This window comes from Diceros bicornis, chromosome 14, assembly GCF_020826845.1.
Source record: "Diceros bicornis minor isolate mBicDic1 chromosome 14, mDicBic1.mat.cur, whole genome shotgun sequence".
NCBI lineage: Eukaryota > Metazoa > Chordata > Mammalia > Perissodactyla > Rhinocerotidae > Diceros > Diceros bicornis.
In genome coordinates this window covers 18,432,234-18,452,199 of record NC_080753.1, presented here as the reverse complement: position 1 = coordinate 18,452,199, position 19,966 = coordinate 18,432,234, and the positions used below count along the sequence as shown (strand labels likewise).

General features: G+C 39.1%; 1 protein-coding gene across 1 annotated transcript in view; it reads left to right on the top strand.

Moving 5' to 3' along the window:
- The window catches only part of OPN5 (opsin 5), a 29,435-nt gene extending 10,101 nt beyond the window's left edge, over positions 1 to 19,334 (top strand). Inside the window, exons 4-6 of the mRNA XM_058553942.1 lie at positions 2,745 to 3,079; positions 13,793 to 14,034; positions 19,271 to 19,334. Coding sequence (XP_058409925.1) covers positions 2,745 to 3,079; positions 13,793 to 14,034; positions 19,271 to 19,334 — 641 coding nt within the window. The remainder of the gene's footprint in view (positions 1 to 2,744; positions 3,080 to 13,792; positions 14,035 to 19,270) is intronic.
- The last annotated feature ends 632 nt before the right edge of the window (positions 19,335 to 19,966 follow it).

The window sequence follows — 19,966 nt, the reverse complement described above, 5'->3', positions numbered from 1 at the left end:
CCAGCAATAAACAATTTTCAGAGGCTAAAGACTTTTCTTAATGTTAAAAATAAATTTTTAGTACTTTGGCTTCTTGGGGTTCATGCATTTATTGAACCCTAAATAGAAGCATTTAGGCCCTTAAGTTTAGTATTGAGAATCTGGTGCAACCAGGGAGTAGTATTGGCTCCGTCCGGACAAAGCTGCTTTGTTCGTCAATCTGTCAATCAGAGTGGTTATGACCATGGGGACAGAGCATGGCCTGGAGCCTGAGGTGGAAAAGATCAGGTCGACTTGACACTTTCAATGTGGTGGAATTTCCTTTATATTTCGAAAGTTTACAGTCCCAAACTCCAAGGAAACCATGCAACGGGGGGAAGCGTCATGGACTACTATCTTCATGATCCAGCACTCACTTTTTATTTTTTAATTTGCATCTGTTTTTCTAAACAGTTTAAAACTTCCAGTAGAAATAGCTTGAATCAAAATTTTCAATAAAGTAGAAGAATATACAATTATACATATTCTGGATGACTTCAGAGTCAAATTCTTTCTATAAACTTATGTTTGGTCATATCAAACAGATTTTAAATATACCTATTGATTTTTTAGATGAGAAGGCAAAAAGTTCAACTTCCTGGGAATACGAAACATTGACGTCTCTGCTTTTAAAATATTTTTTTGAATTTAGGCTTTGTGTCAATTAAAGAGTTGATACTGTCCACCCTTAGAATCATTGCAGTTATAACTCCAGATGGGACCTGTATATATTTTTCAGCTTCTTCTAAGGCTGACTCTCAATAGTATGGTTTCATCGTTTGATCTGATGCACTATTAAACCCTCCACACAGTGTCTTAGAATGTTAGAATTAGAAGGTCACTTGGGGACATGTAGACCTTTCTCCCATGTAATGTGGTAAACTGTTTTAAGGCATCCCTGACAGACAGCCATTTGGCCTCTTCTTGAATAATTCCAGTGACCAGTGACGGGGAGCTTACTACTGCACAAGGCAGCCCATTCTCTGATTGGTCTGCTCTCATTGTTACAATGTTATTCCTTATATTAAGACAAAACTGCCTCCCAGTAACCTCCACCCATTGGTCCTAGTTCTGACTTCTGGAGCAACACAGAACCAATCTACTAATCTACTCCCTCCTGTACTTGACAGCCTTTCACCATACTCGAATGTAAGTATAAAACACCTCACCAAGTAACCCTAACCATAAATGCTTATACGTATGCCTATGCACATTCCCATAAGTATATGTGATTATCCGTGCCAATGTTTTATCCATTATAATGGATAACCAAGATCTGACATATACTGTGGCTACATGATTGTTACCCCTATCTGGTTGGGCTCAAGAAATTTTGCATTTTATGATACAAAATGCCATGTCTTTGAAAAAAATAGAGACAGTAGAAATAATCTGTTGCATTTCTTATCAATGCTAAATGAGGCAAACACAGGAGTAAAAATTCATGTTAATGTAGTTCTTCATAGTTTGCAGAACAAGCCTTGCATTATTTTATTTAATACTTATTAAAATCTGTAAGCAATATATTCTTATTTCCTCCATTTTACTGCTAAAAACACCTATGTCTAGAAAGGTTATATGAAAAGGGTCAAATACTAGAAATGAGAAGAAGTAGGCCCTATTGACTTCCTCATCCTCACGTGGTACTAAGCAGAGTCTATGTTGAGTCTATGTTGAAGCAATCATTTGGCTTTTACTGAATATGTTTTGCTATTTCTTCTCTGCTACTACAAAACCAAGGCAGTCAGGAATCACTTCTCCGGCCCTTTTGGTTCGAGGGATAAGTGGGGCGTGAAAGTAATTTCCTGTGTAGGCTGCAGCAGTAGATCAGGCCGACCTGTCTTCTGTGGTTGTGTTGAACTTTGGAAAATGATATTAGTGCTTTACAGCTTTTCTTAGATGACTGCACTGTTTCTTCCTCTTGGAATTCTCTTTTGGTTAATGGAAACTAGTGCTGAAAAACAAAGCTCGTTTTTTGTTTTCCTAAAAATATTTTCACAGAATTACTTTTGCAGAACATGATACAATCTACCTAGATTCTCTACCTCTCCTCCTATGGCTGTGTGAGCGTGGCTGTTGTGTTAATAATGTTTGAAGATTCAAAATCTGCTCTCACCAAGCAGAGTCAACCACTTTGGCATCACACCGCACAGTCATAATTATGGCCCACCAACCCCCACTCGACAAGTGCTTAGGAAGACAAATGAGATGAGAGGACACAAAAGCTTTTAGGAGGAAGGGTATTCTAAAGACACAAGCAATGTCTTATCGTTTCTCATCTCCCCCCAAAGATTTAACTTTGGATGATCCAGTAATACATGCTTTTTTGGGCTCAGTACTTATAGTCCACCAATTGGCTTCTTACATTGGATAGGATCTCACAGTTCATTCTGGATGCTTCCATAAGATCCTCCAATGTCTTCAGCATCCTCTTATCTTTTTACTTCTCCTTTTCCCCAGCTTTTGTCACTTCCCCCTCCCCAGGTTCCCAGATGCCTAGAGAAACCTTCCCTATGAAATCACTTCCAATTTTATTTTCTTGGAAAAAGGCCCAAGCTCTGGAACTTTTCTCCCTGCACTCCACTCTCCCTCAGGCGTCAGTTATCTGACCGCTTCTCCCAGAATCCAATGGAATAACTCTTTGGATGTGGAATTTGACATATCGAGGGGAGGTATTTGGGTGGAGGGCAGATTACATCCTGGTAACATTTCTTTTCCACCTCCAGGGGTTTGGCTGAAAAGAAAGCACGCCTACATCTGCCTGGCAGTCATCTGGGCCTATGCTTCCTTCTGGACCACCATGCCCTTGGTAGGTCTAGGGGACTACGTGCCTGAGCCCTTTGGAACCTCCTGCACTCTGGACTGGTGGCTGGCCCAGGCCTCAGTAGGGGGCCAGATTTTCATCCTGAACATCCTCTTCTTCTGCCTCTTGCTCCCAACGGCTGTGATCGTGTTCTCCTATGCGAAAATCATTGCCAAGGTTAAGTCCTCCTCCAAAGAAGTAGCTCATTTCGACAGTCGGATCCATGGCAGCCACGTGCTGGAAGTGAAACTGACCAAGGTACCTGCAGTAATAGTTTACAGAGGCGTTTTCTGATCAGTTAAAACTTCATAGGGCAAAGAGGACAGGGAGTATTGGAGGCTGAGAGAATTTAGAATCTCCACTGTTTATGTACTTCTGGACTTTGTTATTATTTATATAAGCCTTTGTAGTTTCTCTTTCTTCTCTCTCTGTGTCTTTCTCATTTACACACATACACACACTTCTAATATCTACCAAATTTGTATAATGGATCTACTGGGGGCTTCTTCTTTCTATTGAATAGAATATTATTGGTTCTTAAAAATTATTTCAGTAATAAGAGTAACAACTTTTATGAATCATGAAATGCCTCATAGTATGTACTGTTTTGTACGGACTTTGGTGGGCATGGTTAGGGACATTCTGCCACCTTGCATTATTTACAGAGTAAGAGCTTACCATGTCTACTTTCCTATGGGAAACTTACCTTAACACAAGAGCCATTTCTGCAGGGTTGAGTACCTTGGTAAATGCTAGTTTCAGGGTTGGTAGCTCTTTAGATATTGTGGTGTAAGGAAAAGAGCAGGCTATTTGAAAGCAGAGTAGGGTTTTAATTCCATCACCGACACTTGCCTGGTTTGTGACCCAGAGCGAGATAGTGAACTTCCTTGAATCTCTACTTTATCCTTTGTGTAACAAGAATAGTAACATCTATCTCATTGGTTTGTGATAGAGATTCAATGAGACAAAGCATGTTATCCTGTCATCTGGTGAATAGAAGGTGTTAAAGAAACCATAGTTTCTCCTTTCTTTTATACCTTTTAGGAATTCTGGTAAGGTCTAAGGCAGTGGTCTTCACAATTTCATCATGTCTCACCCTTATATTGAAAAAATCTTTTTCAGCGCATACTCTCAATATAAATGGCATGTAGGTAATATCATCAAACTGTGTATTTAATGTTAGCACACCCTAATTTCTATCTTATATTTTAAAGATAAAAATAAATGTATATTGAAGTCCTGATCATTCCTTCTGGTATCCTAATTAATCATGTTGATTGATATCCGACCTTCAAGCATCCTCACAGATACTCCGGAGACCACTGGTCTCAGGGGCCTATAGTAACACAGTTCCCTCCGGACCAGAGGTGGCTTCCAATAAGTCAGGGCCTTGGTCCTGTGATATTGGTCCTAGTAATATTCCTCTCTCCAAATTGCAGACTTTTTGAGGTTGTGCAAGGATCTCTTGGTTGCACAGCGTGAGCTTGAGATTCCTCTTGGTTCTGGTTGACCTTTACTCCCTAGACCCCACATGTTGAGTAAGAGGAAGCTTTGAAGCAAGTTTTCATCACTCTAAATCTATACTAATAACCTAATAATAGAGAGTTCTCCCTGGACAAAAATGCAGAATTAGGAATCATGATCTACTTCTATCTTATAATTGGCTGTAAAATAGGAAACATATTTCCATAAAATTCAGGATCATGAATTAAGTTCTTCATTTTCAGGTGTCCCTTTAGCTCCTAGGTGTGATTTTTTTAAAAGAAATTTAATCCAAATAAATTAACCCAAGTTAATTTTGAATAACGTTTAATCCAAATCCTATTCTGTACCAAGTATTGTTCTAGGAACTAGGCAAATGCAACAATGATAAGAATGTTCCTTTTTAATAGTTTGTGGAAGTATGCCCAGGGAAACAACGTGATGTCCATGACACTGGTGTGTGGATTTCAGTTTACCTCGTAGCCCTGTAGTTTGGCATTCCATAAAGCTGCTGATATGTCATATGACTTCCTCTCTCTTCTTGCCATCCCCCAATGTTATTGACCTCCAGACATTTTGATGAGCTTGCCCAGTGAGTCTGAATCCTCACACCCATGAGGCCCTTCTCCAGTTTCTCTGAGTCTGTTATCTATCATCCTCTCTCCTGGTAGTTGAATTGCTCAACTCAACCCACTGACAGCTTTTAGGAGTACCCTAGCATCTCGTTCTTTGTGTATTCTTGAGGCAGCAGCTGTTTAGTGAATGCTTCGGAAGCTCCTTATGCGTATGAGGTGAAGATCAGCGTACACCATTTACTTTGGTTTGTTGTTATCATTTTCCTTGACCTGGATGGTACAGATCAAATAGTCAGACTCACCAGGCCGGATTAACCAAAGAGATGTTAAATGAAAAGTGTAGGCACTTATATGCAGGATTTTATTTTGTAGGCATCTTCTAACTTATATACTAAATGACATTACATTACATATAATGTCTATATTATATATTATATCATATGTCTATATTTTATTTATATATATATAAAACCTATCTTAAAATAACCTAAATATACACTGTTTCTAATTATTAGAATTTGTGGAAAAAATGTAAGTCAACATTCAACCCACATTGAAAAATAAACACAACTTTCTATTGTGGCATCCTTTACTAAATTTAAGCTGTTTTCAATTACTACTTAATTTTGTCCTTGATTTTTTGTACTGAGTAAAAATAAGTAGAAACAACCTCACAATGGGGCTTTTCATAGTCTTAGAAACCTTTTCCTCCATTCAACTACCTCTCAGGATTGGTAATTTACTTGTTCACTTGGCGCTTCTCATCTTCAGAGCAGCCTGGTCTAAAAGCTTGTTACTTAAAGACCACCTCCCTGGATTCTGGGATCAAAATAAAAATCATTTACTATGTGCTCTATTTATTTCTAGCTGGGCTATTATCTGGGCCTGCATTTTGCCAGTCTGTTCTCACCAACTTAAAAACTGACATTTCCTCTACAAAACTTTCTCTACTTTGTAACTTCCTTCTAATTAATTAGAAAAAAAAAGATTTTGCTAGACTTTTGCAGCAGGCTGAAATTTCATAGACTACAAACAGAAGCATGCAGAAAAAACCAAAACAAAGCAAACTAACCCCCCGACCAAAAAATACCTCTCTTTATATTTCTATGATTCGGTATAATCTCACTTTTATCCCTGCATTTGACCTTGTAAAACAAACAATATTACATAATCAGGATAAATTCAGCTGAATCAGGGGTTTTCCTCCTGTTCCCATGGCAGTGTATAAGTTCCAGGGAGGTCTTTATAAATCCATGGTGCCAATGGCTGGGGGTTCCTGGGCGGGTTGTTGTCATTTATTGACCCTTGTATTGCTGAGATATTTAAGGTTCCCTCCGGTCTGAGTCATCAGTTGTCGTGGGTCACTTTACATCCTTTTTGTTCCAACTGTAAGGCCTCTTTAGGCTCATCAGAATCCCAGCTACTTCCCATCCTTTGCCTGCAACCCGTCAGGTGGTTGTTGGGACCCTGGCTAGGACCCTGAGAAGTGAAGCACAAGTTTTCTACTCTCAAATCCCAAAATGTATTGAGGGTTCTATTGCATTCCAAACCCATCCCTGCCCCCTCGTGCTCACCTCAGTGGAATAGCTTTAAGACAGCTTCTCAAGGTCATTTGCCAGCTCCTCTGATGTCCTTCCTGTCTTTGGGCTATAGGCCCTTTACCCACTCTCGGGTGAGAAAACTGGCTCCTATATCCACAGGCATCCCTCTACATTGTTCATATGGAAAGCTAAAGCCCCGAGTCCTTCAGGTCTCTGGCTGTGGATACTCATTTTCTTCACACTCAAAACCTTTTTCTTTTAACTATTTTATGTCCTGTACATTTCAAGTTTCTATTTTGAAACTCAGAAGCTGAGAAATGTATGTTTTACTTCTTTGAGTATTTCTGCTCTGTAGAAACCTTCACACAAAGCAGCAAATACTCTTGCCTCTGCTTTAATAAGGGGGATGGTGGAGTGACAGGAAAGAAATAAGAGAAGCATAAATTAAATTTTCCAAATTTTACTATGCTGTGCTTATTGGGACTTCATATTCATTCATTTAACACACGTAGATCACCTGTAATGTTCCAGGCCTACAGCTAATATCCAGATCCTTTGGGCACCTAGATTTCTTTTAATTTCCCTTATTTCTACCAGAAAGCCTTCCTGATCCCCTCGACTGGTCTAGGTCTCTCTGCGATGGGCCATCAGGGCACTTGGCCTATTTATTTCCTGAATCTCATGTTCGTCACTCTTTTTCGCCAGCTGTGGGCAAGAGCTGCATGTCCTGTGTGCTTCTGTGCCCCACTGCCTGGCGCCTGCTGGATGCTTGATCAAGGTTGCTGGAACGAACACATAATGAATAAACTAAGTTGATCTAATTACCTTGATGAATGTTAAGTGGTCCCTTGACCCCTGGCTTGAGTGTCTCTGTTCCTTTTATACCTGAGGATGCATTTTTCTTTGCTTTGTTCTTTCTCATTGATTGTGAAGTCTTTTTAAAACTCATACACATAAACTTCTGCTTCCCTCGGAGGACTACTCTCCTTTATTACTCATCAAATGTTATTTATCATTGAGGGTTCAGATTCAGAGAACCCCTGGGGTGGACTCTAAGTCTGTGGGAAAGCTGAACTGTGCTGCTTTTTTTTTTTTAACCCAATTAATTAATTCCTTTCCTCTTGTTCTTCTTAGTTGTTCTTAGCTTAAATGTCACTTCCCTCAGAAACATTCTGCGAATTGAATTCAAGTCCTCCTATTATGATGTTTCGATGCTGCCTTTACATTTTCTTCTTAGAACTTGTCATAATTTATGATTAATTTACAATTACATATTTATTTTTATGATTATTTGTTCACTGTCTGTCTTTATCAATAGTTGATAAGGCCTGTGGGGGCAATGACCATATGGTTTTGTCCACTTTGTGTCCCCAGGGTCAAACACAATGCCTCAAACATATACTTATTGAAGGAAAGAATTTCAAACTAGGGGTCAATCCCACTTTTGCAACTAGCCCACTGAGAAGTCTCACAAAGCTGATACTTGTTATTTATTTTAGCTTCTAGTAGCTGAATCCTTTTCTGTGTCTGGAATTTCCCTGTTGAGGAATTTCTAACATTTTGTGTCTTGCTGAGGAGTGGGGAAGAGGAGCTATGTGTCTGTGCAAAGATTGCTTCTTACTTTAAAAGATACAGAATGACCAGGCATTAATTTTCCAAGATTCTATTGCACCTAGGATACAGCTATGACCCTAGGCTCCGGCCACATCAGCCTGTCTCAGGAACTAGAGACGCTCGATGCAGGGCAAGAGATCTCTCCTGACCATGGTATAGCAGCAGTGGTTTCTGTATCAGAACCAGTTCAGGTTGTAGTTTTGGGTATCATTTTTGTCTGCTTGGCCTCAATTCTAAGTACAGCATTCTCAGTGAAGCTCTGTTCTAATCAATACATTCATTTTCTGTCTCACTTGGCCAAAGTCAATTTCTGTTGCTTACAACTCGGAATCTTGACTGATTCACCTTGGACAATCCACTTAATCTCTCTGGGCCATAGTTTTCTCATCTGTGAAAGGAGGTGGGGGAGGAGCATTAAATGAGATCTAAGTTGCCTTCTAAAACTCTGAGGTTCTATGAAAATGACTAGATTGGTTGGATTGTTTCAAGGTCTGTGGCAATAGCTCTTATTACTAAAGCCACTGGCCTCTCAACCTGAGTATTTGTTCCCTTCCGATAGAGGTATTCCCACCTCAAGGAGCTTGGTTCATCTACAATGAACGGTGAAGTCTCCCTTATTTTGCTGAACCAGATACTTACTAATTATTTCCTGTTCTTCCAGCCAGCCACTGCCTTGACAGAGGGTATTGTGTTGAGTTTTAGACCAAAACCCCAAAACACAGATGCATAGAGTGACATGACCTGATTTACATACTCTCCTTTCTATCACACAATTGCTTGTTTGTAGAGTAGTGGTATTTTAGGATTTGAGAAAATTGCAACTGAGAAGTGCAGAATTCTTCTCCTTTTTTAAAAGTATGAATTAATATTTTCTATTTGGATCACAACCAGGCTAACATATGGCAGACACATCAAAGCTCTCAGAATTTTTCTTCTTTTTAAGGGTATGGAGAAGGGTCTGGGGCAGTTGACATGAGCTGTCATTTTGTCAATAAAATAGAAGAAAGGAAGAAACTCAAACTAGACATGCTTAGACTTGTCAAATTACTTAATTTCTTAAAAGGTGGTGTGAAAGCTAAGTATCACCACCATTATTTTTATATATAGGAGAAAATGGAGGGCCAAAGAAGGTAGGTCATGGCTGTCAAGTTCCCACCCTCCTCCTTGCCATTAGTAGTATCCCTCAATGACCAGCTGCCAAGATGTGGAGGGTAGTGGTCTCATAACTGGCATTTACTGTTGCATTACCATCTTTTAATATCATTTTCGCACTGGGTAGGAGCAAATCCATATACTTGCTAGCTAGACAAGACAGAAAAACCAAATCTTGTCATTCCTATGCTCCTGTCAGTTATACACTCTCTTGAAGCAGGCTGGGACTCTCCTCGTCTTCCCATTCTCTCAATGAACAGATGTGGTGATCTCTTCTTGTGATCTTATTTCATCCCAGCCACTGAAATATCTTTACTATCAGTCTAGCTCATTCTGTAATATAATTCAATCTTGTTATTGATGGTGAATTTACTACATATCTTTAACCCTCCCTTTAAGCCTTCACTTCCACATCAATTCCATGTCCTCTTCTCATCTATTTCATTATTCAAGGTAGCATGCAACTTCAAATGTGGCTGAAGTCTTACTCATATCTGGGCAAAGGAGCCTGGTGAAGGAACTGAGATGGTGGTTCATAAAGAGTCAGAGATTCTGTCTCACTCACATTGGTTTCTGGAGCTGAACCATGATTGGAATCCAAACCCAGATTATCTCCATGTCGATGACTTTCCCACTGTTCCACACTGCCTCAGCACACAGACAGGATTGGACTTCCCTTCTTGGAAACTTTATCTGCTGGAATGGTTCAGATGTAATGGGCCCAAAGGCAGAGACTTATATAACTTGAAGAATTCACTTTCAACCCCATTGTTCTATTGTTGCATTAATTGGTTAGTTCACTGCAATTGATCACTTATGGACACTATTGCTTATGTGACTCTTAATGCCAGCTTGAACTATAGCTGGAACATACCGATATCCCTTGGTCCTCTGCAGCAAGATATATTTAAAATGAACTGGGTTGCAGATGTGTGATTCTTTTGTAGAAGCTAAACACATATCCTGTGAATTTCCTCCCACAAAAAATGTCTAATTTAAGAATTTGAGGTTTTATTGCCTTTCCAGTGAACCAAAAGTTGGTGATAAAAGTGAAGTGATTAAAAAATAAACAACCTGGAAAAAGTTGACAGGTACAGGTGCCTGTGCTAGAATTGGTTTAATGATATCTGGGAGAAAAATTTTGGGAAACAGAAATGAGGGCATACTAAGAAATGAGGAAGGCGAAGAACAGACAGATGAAAAGAGTAAACACAGTCCGAGTCGAGTAGAAAGTTCTGGGAAAACTGAGTGTAACATGAAAGTTTCAGAAATTTTTGTAGAGTGTATCTTAAAATACTTTCAATATTTAATATTTTAATGTTTAATATTTTATGGAGTATATTTTAACATGAGAAGGTTGTAAAAAATGAATGTGCCTCGTATTAACTTTGTAGTCACTTCAAAAACGTAACATTCTGTAGTACCTTTTAAATCTATGCTTTTATCCCTCTTTCTGCTTTAAACTTGATTTCTAGTCGTTCAATTTAAAGTATTTAGTTTTATTCTAGTCTCAGAAAAACCACAATGATTCATTTTGCTATGTGTTTAAAAACCACAGTCTATTTAATTCTCCCGTGTCCTCTTAAAAAGGATAACATAATGCAAATGTTTTAAGTCCTTCCTGTTCCCCGTTGCATTCTCCCGTAAAAGTAGAAAATATGTAAAATGTAGAAAATATTATGGACTCAGTGCTAATCTATTTTTTGTCAATGATTTTGGCAGAAACATAGAAAACAGCTTTTGAGATACTGTGAAATCATCATATGACTCACCAAAGGAGAAAGCATGGAGCTATGTTAAGTTCCCAGACATCTGTTAAAGCGAGCTTTATGTATATAGTTATTGTTTATTTGGGGATTTAGAAAAAAAAACCCTCACTGTGAGCTCTGAGGCATCCATTCCATTTACAAACAAAAGTCCCACAGACCAAACTAAATACAATTTCTTCTGGGTAAGCTTCTGCAGAAAGATGGAAAAGGAGGCAAGCAGGAGAGTTGCGTGTATGCATTAGGCCTCCTTTATAACTGTTAAGCACAGGTGAGAATTTTGACTCAGGACCCTAATGCCAGGCTGTAGGACCCTAACCAGGGCTTCAGGATGTGCAGGAGGTCTGGGCTCACTTGATTCATCTCTTTGGGGTTTACATTTTGTTTTGCAAAACAAAGCGAAATAGATGTCGTTGATGTTTTTCTCTGCTGCAGTTAATTTTTAGAGATGAGCCTTGAACTTCTTGGGTGGAATTTTAGAACCTGAGACTTTAGGGTAGATTTCCCATGCTTCTTTCTTGACACACCCCACAAATGTGGGGTTCCCAGGGCAAACACACCCTACTGACTGTCTCTTCCACAGGTTAAGCAGTCTGAGGGGTACAGACCGTTCCCTGCATACAGTACTCTGCTCCCATCAAAGCATATTGAAATGACTTTGTTATAAGAAAAACATGTCCAATTGAATTTCTAAAACAAAAAAGCATGCACAAATGTTGTTGCTTTATTATTAATAAAACATTTTGTGTCTTATTCCTTATCACTCATCCTCCTCACTAGCTTGTCATGACCCTGATGTTGGGAACTTTTATTTCACCTCTTAAGTAAGGTGAAAGGAGAAAGAAGAAACGTTCCCTGCCCCAGATAGCTCCATCCTTACATCTTCCCAGAGTCTTGAACTCAAAGATAAAAGGAAGACCCACTTTTCCTAGAGCTCCCTTATAAAATCCCAAAGATGGGTCTGATTATGCTCTTTCTAGTCCTGTGCCCATCCCACTCCTAATATTGTGACCAGGGGCACGCTGTCCTCTGATCAGACTGTGGTCGTGTGCTGCCTATGATGCCAACTCCGTAAAGCAGCCTAGGGGGCAGGATGCTGGCAATGCTAAGGTAGATGGTATTCCGGGAAGACGAAAACAAACAAACTCAGATGTCCACTACACAAACTGTTAATTTGAATATAGTTTCATTATTTATCTTACAGAGAGAATATTCTAGTAGATCACAGTGTAAGGATACTTGGAAGTTAGTGCACTCTCTCTCAATCAGGGCCTGAAATAGCTCAAGTTTACAATAAAAACCAAAGCTTGGACTTCATTTGCTAGTGTCAGTACGCTGGCTAAGTCCCTTCTTATGTCTTGTGTAGACAGTTGCCTAAACAAATCTGCTAACCAGGGAAATTCTATGTGGGCAGGGATTGTGTCTGCTTTGTTCATTGCTTTATCCTCAACACAAAACATATAGGAGATGCCCAATAATACTTGCTGATTGAATGAATAAAGAATGATCTTTCTACCTCCTATTTCTTCCCGCTCCATTTCATTTTGCCGGTTCATCTTCCTAACCTCAGCTCTCACGATGTCTCCTGCTCAAAAAGCTGCTAGTGCCTCAAAGCACATGGAATTAAGTACAAGCTCAGTAATATGTGATGCAAAACCCTGAATACATGGATATTGTCTTTCTCTGCAACCTCATCTCCCTTTGTTGCTTTCTCATACCCCAGAGTGAATCGCTCACTAGTTCCTACATAAACCTCACACGCACTTCTGCCTTTGCTCATGCTTGTCTCACTATTATTCCTTTATTTCCACTTGCCAACATGCAGATTCTTTGCCACATCCTTCATAAAATGGTTCTTAATTTGCCCTATAGCATGTAATTTTGTTCTCCTCTGAGCAGGGACTTAAATCCTATTCTGCCTTGTACTATAGTTATTTGTATTCCAGAGGGATACGACTCAGGTGCTAAGGTGGACTGGTGTTCCCCACAGCACCTGGCATCGTGTCTTGCACAAAGCACTTGTTAAAAAAGGTTTATTGAATTAAAGTGAGATGATGTATAGGGTCGGGTAGATAGTTACAGGGCACTAATTAAGATGACATTACTAAAGGGACTGAATTGCAGATGGTGAGAAACTAGTGAGGGTGTTTTCAACCCTATCTCTAATTATTCTTTGATGTGAAAGTCAAGAGGCCGCTAAGGTAATTACAATTTGGGAGAGAGTAAAGTACTTTTTTGGAAAAGTCTTGTTTTATACAACTGTGTCACTTTGGTTAAAGCTCAATGATTCTATTTTACTTGATACCTAGTGAATGTCCACTCTCTGAGCCTCAAACTTGAGAAAAACTTGGGCCAAAAGAAGTAGTTTAATAAAAATCTCTGAAGAAGATTCGTATTATAATTTCAAACAAGGGCAGAGTTTCTAATTTTCCTGAGGCAAATAAGGATGATTTAAAATTTATCAAGGTGAACATATTTTCCATCTAGTTTGTAAGTGGAGGTGGGTTGAGAAATCTGGAAATTTCAGGAGCATCGATGTCTTTTTAGCAAGATTTCTTGCCCAATGTAGGCACAATCTGACAGTTTAGGGTTAAACTTTGGATCTTTGGGTAAATTCAAATTTAGAGTAGAGAACGGACAGGATGTGGCAAATGGGTTAAAGAATTATAATAACTTGTCCTGACTGAACATCTCAGAAGTCCGTACGAAATGATTCCTATGAGCAAGATAAAAGGAAAGATAATAGACTTTTTTGGTGTAAATTGGCTACCCGCTCCTCCATCATGCGTATCATTTCCACCAGGTGTCTTGATTCTGTTCTCTGTTGCTTTCCCTCACCAGGTGGCAATGTTGATTTGTGCTGGCTTCCTGATTGCCTGGATTCCTTACGCAGTGGTCTCTGTGTGGTCAGCTTTTGGAAGACCGGACTCCATCCCCATACAACTCTCTGTGGTGCCAACCCTGCTTGCAAAATCAGCAGCAATGTACAACCCCATCATTTACCAAGTCATAGATTACAAATTTGCCTGTTGCCAAACTGGTGGTTTGAGAGCAACCAAGAAGAAATCTTTGGAAGACTTCAGGTAAAATTTCAGAATCTAGAAATGAATGATACTCTCTTTTTTTGACCCATGGAGTTCAAGCCACTCCGATATGCTATCTTCTTAGGGTTTGAGCTCATCACTTAGGAGTAGTGTAAGGAGGACTTTATTTTCTGTTCATCAAAATTCCCCAAATCAAGTAATCAGATATGTAGGGTTGGACGACATGGGTAGATAGTGAGAAAAGTGATTCCGTTTTTGATTGTAGAGCAGCTAAGGTACGGAGATACGTCCATTTGAGCAACCACTATGCATCGCTCCTCCTTATCTGGGACCAAATCAGTTCACTCCAGGAGTACTGTTCCACATGGTGTTGATCCACAATTAAGCTCTCACAACAGAAAAGATTCTCCTATTTGGAACATTTATACCATTAGCTAAAAGGATAGGATTTGGGCAGGTACAGGAAGGGGAGAAGGGAGATGACATTTTTACTCTCTGCCACGTTCTTCATTTTCACAAGAGCCCCATATTATTACTTTTCTTTGTCAGATGAGGAAACTGAGGTTCAAGTAACGGTGAAGTTCAGTGAGCTGCCCGTGTTTACGTAGCCAAGAAGTAGCAGAGTAGGGATTTAAATTCAGGTCTATTGGGTTTCAAAACTCATGCTCGTTCATCTACACTGTTTCTACTATACAATGAATGAGTGAGTTGGGGGATCCGGCACCATTTTTCCTAAAGGCTCAGGGTGAGTAAAGAGTTGAGGATGATTTGTGGTCTTCTGTGTCCACTCATGGCCCCTCTTAGAAGTAGAATGTGGAACAGACGCTTGAATTCATGGTCTGAGGTGAGGGGTGTTGAGAAGGCCCCAGGTTCTCTGAACCCCCTTAATTCTTACTCACTTGATGTCTAATTATTTTTCAATACTATTTTCCTTGAGTAAGTAGGAAACAGGAAAAAAAGGTAGAACTAGCTCTGAGAAGATGTGGTTCTTTATCTCGTTCTTTCACTGTACCTGAGCAAATGATAAATCTTTTAATCTTTAGTTTCCTTAACATGTAGGTACAGGATGAAATGAAAAAGATAATAAAGATGGCATAAATAAAAGGTAGTATTGTCATTGTTGCTGTCGTTCAGGGGAAGAAACACAATTTGGAGGTAGAAGATTGGTGTTTAAGATCCATTTTGATATTTACAATAGCTCTATTGGTTGGGCAAATTAACTACTTAGAGCCTAAAATTGGGATGAGCTGATGGCAATATTCATCTTCCGAAATTGTAAGAATTACACACAATTCATGTGTGAAAAGGGCAAGGTAACAACTGTTAGTGTTTTTTTTCCCCCACATTGTTGGTGGTTAATGCCTTCTGTATTGAATTGAATAAATTCAAATGCTAAACTGCATCTATTTTGGAAGTAATAACACTTTATCAACTACTAATACTTCATTATGAATGCAGGTAGAGAGAATACTTTCAGTAGAGCAGTTGTGGGAGAAAATAATGGGGCACTTCTTCTTCTGAAGGAGATGAGAATTGGACAGGAATGGCTGAAGGCAAATTTCACCTACCTCATAATTCTGCCTCAGACTGACTCCGTGTTCTGTATATTTGCTCACAAGTGTGAGCAGCACATAAATATTCAGCATTCAACAATGAAAAGAGGAAAATTTATGTGGAAGAAAGTGACTTAGGGCCACAAACCTTTGGAAATATCAGCCAGGCAGGAGTCAGTTCAGTTCACCTGTTCCCATTAGCCATTTATACGAAATACAGCAATTGCTTTGCCAGAGGACGACAAGGATTGTTTCCTCACTCTAGAGTTGCAGCTTTTAGTGGAAAAAGCAGGTGGCAGGGCTGAAACAGGAGAAGCCCTCGGATTCTAGAGGTCGGAGCATCTCTAGGAAAGACATGCTGAAGAGGTGTGATCAGTTGCAGACTTTAGAAGGATCTGCTTCAGACAAGAGCAGAAGGGTGAGAAGTGGCCACAAGAAGTTTCTTTTTAGCTTTCCAAAGAAGAAAAAAAAAAAATCTTATTTGTCTTTGTTGTCAAAGAAGCTAAGGAAGTGGGTAACATGGAGGCCCATAGAATGAGGTGAAGTGCTATGAAGCCAGTCCAGAGTGGTTAATGTACTACCAGAACAATGAAATTGAATTAAACTGGATTAATTGATATCCTTGTTCTTTCCTTTTCCGAGCTCTGAAATGTATTTGCTGTTAATGGGAGACCCTCTTGGGAAATATTTCAAATTCAAATAAAAAAGCTAATGTGTTGAATATGAGATTGTGGAAATAAATTTTGAAGAATTGTAGCAGTTCATTAAAAGTTAACTCATTTTTTTCCTCCTAAATTGAGTCCACTGAGATTTTGGGGGAAGCTGATGAACTAAAGAAAGAACTGTGGGCAAGAGTCTTTTCTGGAATGTTGTTATTCACCACACTTGGGTATCCAGGTGTAGTCTCCTGGATTTTGTAAACAGTCCTTCACCATGGCTGTGTGTTAGAGACACCTGGGGAACTTGGAAAAACTGCTTCTGCCTGGACCCCTGCAGATATTTGGCTTTAATTGATCTTTTAAAAAAAATTTAATTGGTTTTTATTGAGGTAACACTGGTTTATAGCATTATATAGATTTAAGGTGTACAACATTATATTTCGATTTCTGTGTAGACTACATCATGTTCACCACCCAAAGACTAGTTGCCATCTGTCACCGTACACATATGCCCTTTTACCCCTTTTGCCCACCTCCCTCCCCTTTCCCCTCTGATAACCACCTATCTATTCTCTGTGTCTATGTGTTTGTTTGTTGTTGTTTGTTTTATCTTCCACTTACAAGTGAAATCGTAAGGTATTTTTCTCCTCATGACTTGTTTTGCATAGCATAATCCCCTCAAGGTCCATCCATGTTGTTACAAATGGCAAGATTTCATCTTTTTTATGGCTGAGTAGTATTCTATTTTGTACATATACAGCATCTTCTTTATCATTCATCCGTTGATGGGCACTTAGGTTGTTTCCAGGTCTTGGCTATTGTGAATAATGCTGCGATGAACATGGAGTGCATACAACTTTTCAAATTAGTGTTTTTGTGTTCTTTGGATCAATACCCAGAAGTGGAATAGCTGGATCAAATGGTATTTCTATTTTTAATTTTTTGAGGAATATTCATACTGTTTTCCATAGAGGCTGCACCAGTTTACTTTCCCGTCAGCAGTGTATGAGGGTTCCCTTTTCTCCATATCCTCTCCAACATTTGTTATTTCTTGTCTTTTTAGTAATAACCATTCTGACCAGTGTGAGGTGATATCTCATTGTGGTTTTGATTTGCATTTCCCTAATAATTAGTAATGTTGAATATCTTTTCATGTGCCTGTTGGCCATCTGTATATCTTTTTTGGAAATATGTCTGTTCAGATCCTCTGCCCATTTTTTAATCAGGTTGTTTGATTTTTTTGTTATTGAGTTGTATGAGTTCTTTATATATTTTGGATATTAACCCCTTATTAGACACATGATTTGCAAATATCCTCTCCCAACTGTTAGGTTGTCTTTTCATTTTGTTGACGGTTTCCTTCCCTGCAGAAGCTTTTTAGTTTGATGTTGTCCCATTTGTTTATTTTTTCCCATTTTCCTTGCCTGATGAGACATGGTATTCAAAAAGATATCACTAAGACTGATGTCAAAGAGTGTACTACTTATGTTTTCTTCTAGGAGTTTTTTTTTTCTTTGGTGAGGAAGAGTATCCATGAGCCAACATCTGTTGCCAATCCTCCTCTTTTTGCTGAGGAAGATTGGCCTGAGCTAACATCTGTGACCATTTTCCTCTATTTTGTATGTGGGATGCCTGCCACAGCATGGCTTGATAAACGGTGTGTAGGTCTGCACCCAGGATCTGAACCCATGAACCCTGGGCCACCGAAGCAGAGCATGTGGACTCAACCACTGTGCCACCAGGCTGGCCCATCTTCTAGGATTTTTATGGTTTCAGGTCTTAAATTCAAGTCTTTAATCCATTTTGAGTTGATTTTTGTGTATGGTATAATGTGATGGTCTAATTTGTCTTGATTGGGCCTAAGCTTCAGTTGTTTGGTTCACTCTCCCAGATGATTCTCGTACACACCCATTGTTGAAAGCCAGTAAACCAGAGGCTGGGAAAGGAAAACATTAGCAGTGCATCTCACAGAGTCTGAGGCTTTTCGCCCACCTACATAGAAACCAATGAGGCCACCTATCATCAGTGACAGGTGAACCAGACTTCAGATGCTAGGCCAATCTTAGATGGAATATAAAAGTTCAAAAGACACTGGGGTATTTAGTGAAGGCATTTTACATTTTTAGTATTGCAGTAAAGACAAAGAACAAAGAAGAACAAAGCACTAAATTCTGACATTGCTATTGTAATCAAGGTGGTCCCCTGACCACCTTGGTTTGAATGCTGTCTTTCCAAAGATCTCTCTTTAGTAGATGAGTCACAGGGCCCAATTGAGTGGTAGGTAGGTATGCAATGAATTTTGTCCTAGAGGACAAGAACCTCACTTGGGCAAAGGAAATGTGTCATGAACAAGTGGCTTGTTTTTAGAAAGCTCTACCCAAGGGATTTCTTGACTATGAATATTCTAAATTAAATTATTATTTTCCATCTTTTTCTAACTCAGGCCTTGTGCAGTCTAGTCTTGTGCAAGTGTTATGCAAACTCGTGTAGTAAAGTTTGACATGATATACGTATATATGTATGTGTGTATATGTGTATATATATATATGCACAGATTTTCCTTGACTTAACGATGGGATTAGTCTCATAAACTCATCGTAAGTTGAAAATAACTTAAGTTGAAAATGCATTTAATACACCTAACCTAGTGAACATCATAGCTTAGCCTAGCCCTCCTTAAACGTGCTCAGAACACTTACCTTAGCCTACAGTTGGGCGAATCATCTAACATAAAGCCTATTTTATAATAAAGTGTTGAATATCTCACGTAATTTATTGAGTACTGTGCTGAAAGTAAAGAACAGAACGGTCGTATGAATACAGGATGGTTGTAAGTGTGTCAGTTGTTTACCCTGATGCCTGTTGCCCAGTATCATGAGAGAGGATCATACTGCATATCGCCAGCCTGGGAAAAGAGCAAAATTCGAAATTTGAAGTATGATTGCTACTGAATGTATATTGCTTTTGCACGGTTGTGTAGTCAAAAATCGTTAAGTTGAAGCATCATAAGTTGGAGACTGTTGGTATATATATTAAACTGCATTTTTCTTCTCCTATATCTAGGCTGCACACTGTAACTACAGTCAGGAAGTCTTCTGCTGTGCTGGAAATCCATCAAGAGGTATGAAGATGGACACAGCATCACCCATGGACACAATTATTCACTTATTTGCCTCTTCACTGCTGTTAATGTTTGATTGTGACCACACTTTTCTCTTTATATTATATTTTTATATTTTGTACACTTTTTCTCTTTTTCCTTAAGCCAGGATTTGCTGGGAAATTTCAATGGCCAAATGGAAACTAGATTATAGGCTACTACTTTAAGGAATAGTACTAGAATGAGCCTCCCTGAAGTGTTCTTTCCGTTATGTTTTAAAACCTATTTTCATTCCAAACAGTGTTGTCTGAGATATTAAGAAAAATGTTTAAAAGTTTTATTTAGGTGTTATTTAATTTTATTACATCATCGTTATTATTCCTTAATGTAGGGCCAGGGAGGCAGTTTCTGGAGTTCATTTAGGTGGGTGATCATTGGGACAGTGCGTTGGACCATAGCTCTTGACTAGTAGATGCTTCTGATTCTCATGGCCATTCTCTTCTCATGCTGACAGGGTGTCACACTCTAGTGGGAGTGACTTCATCATGTTGTCCTCTAGGGAAATCAATTTTGCCTTAAATCCCAAAATGGAAAACTCTCTTGTATCTTGGAATTTGAGGACAAAAGTAATTCCCACTGATGATAATTTCACCCACATG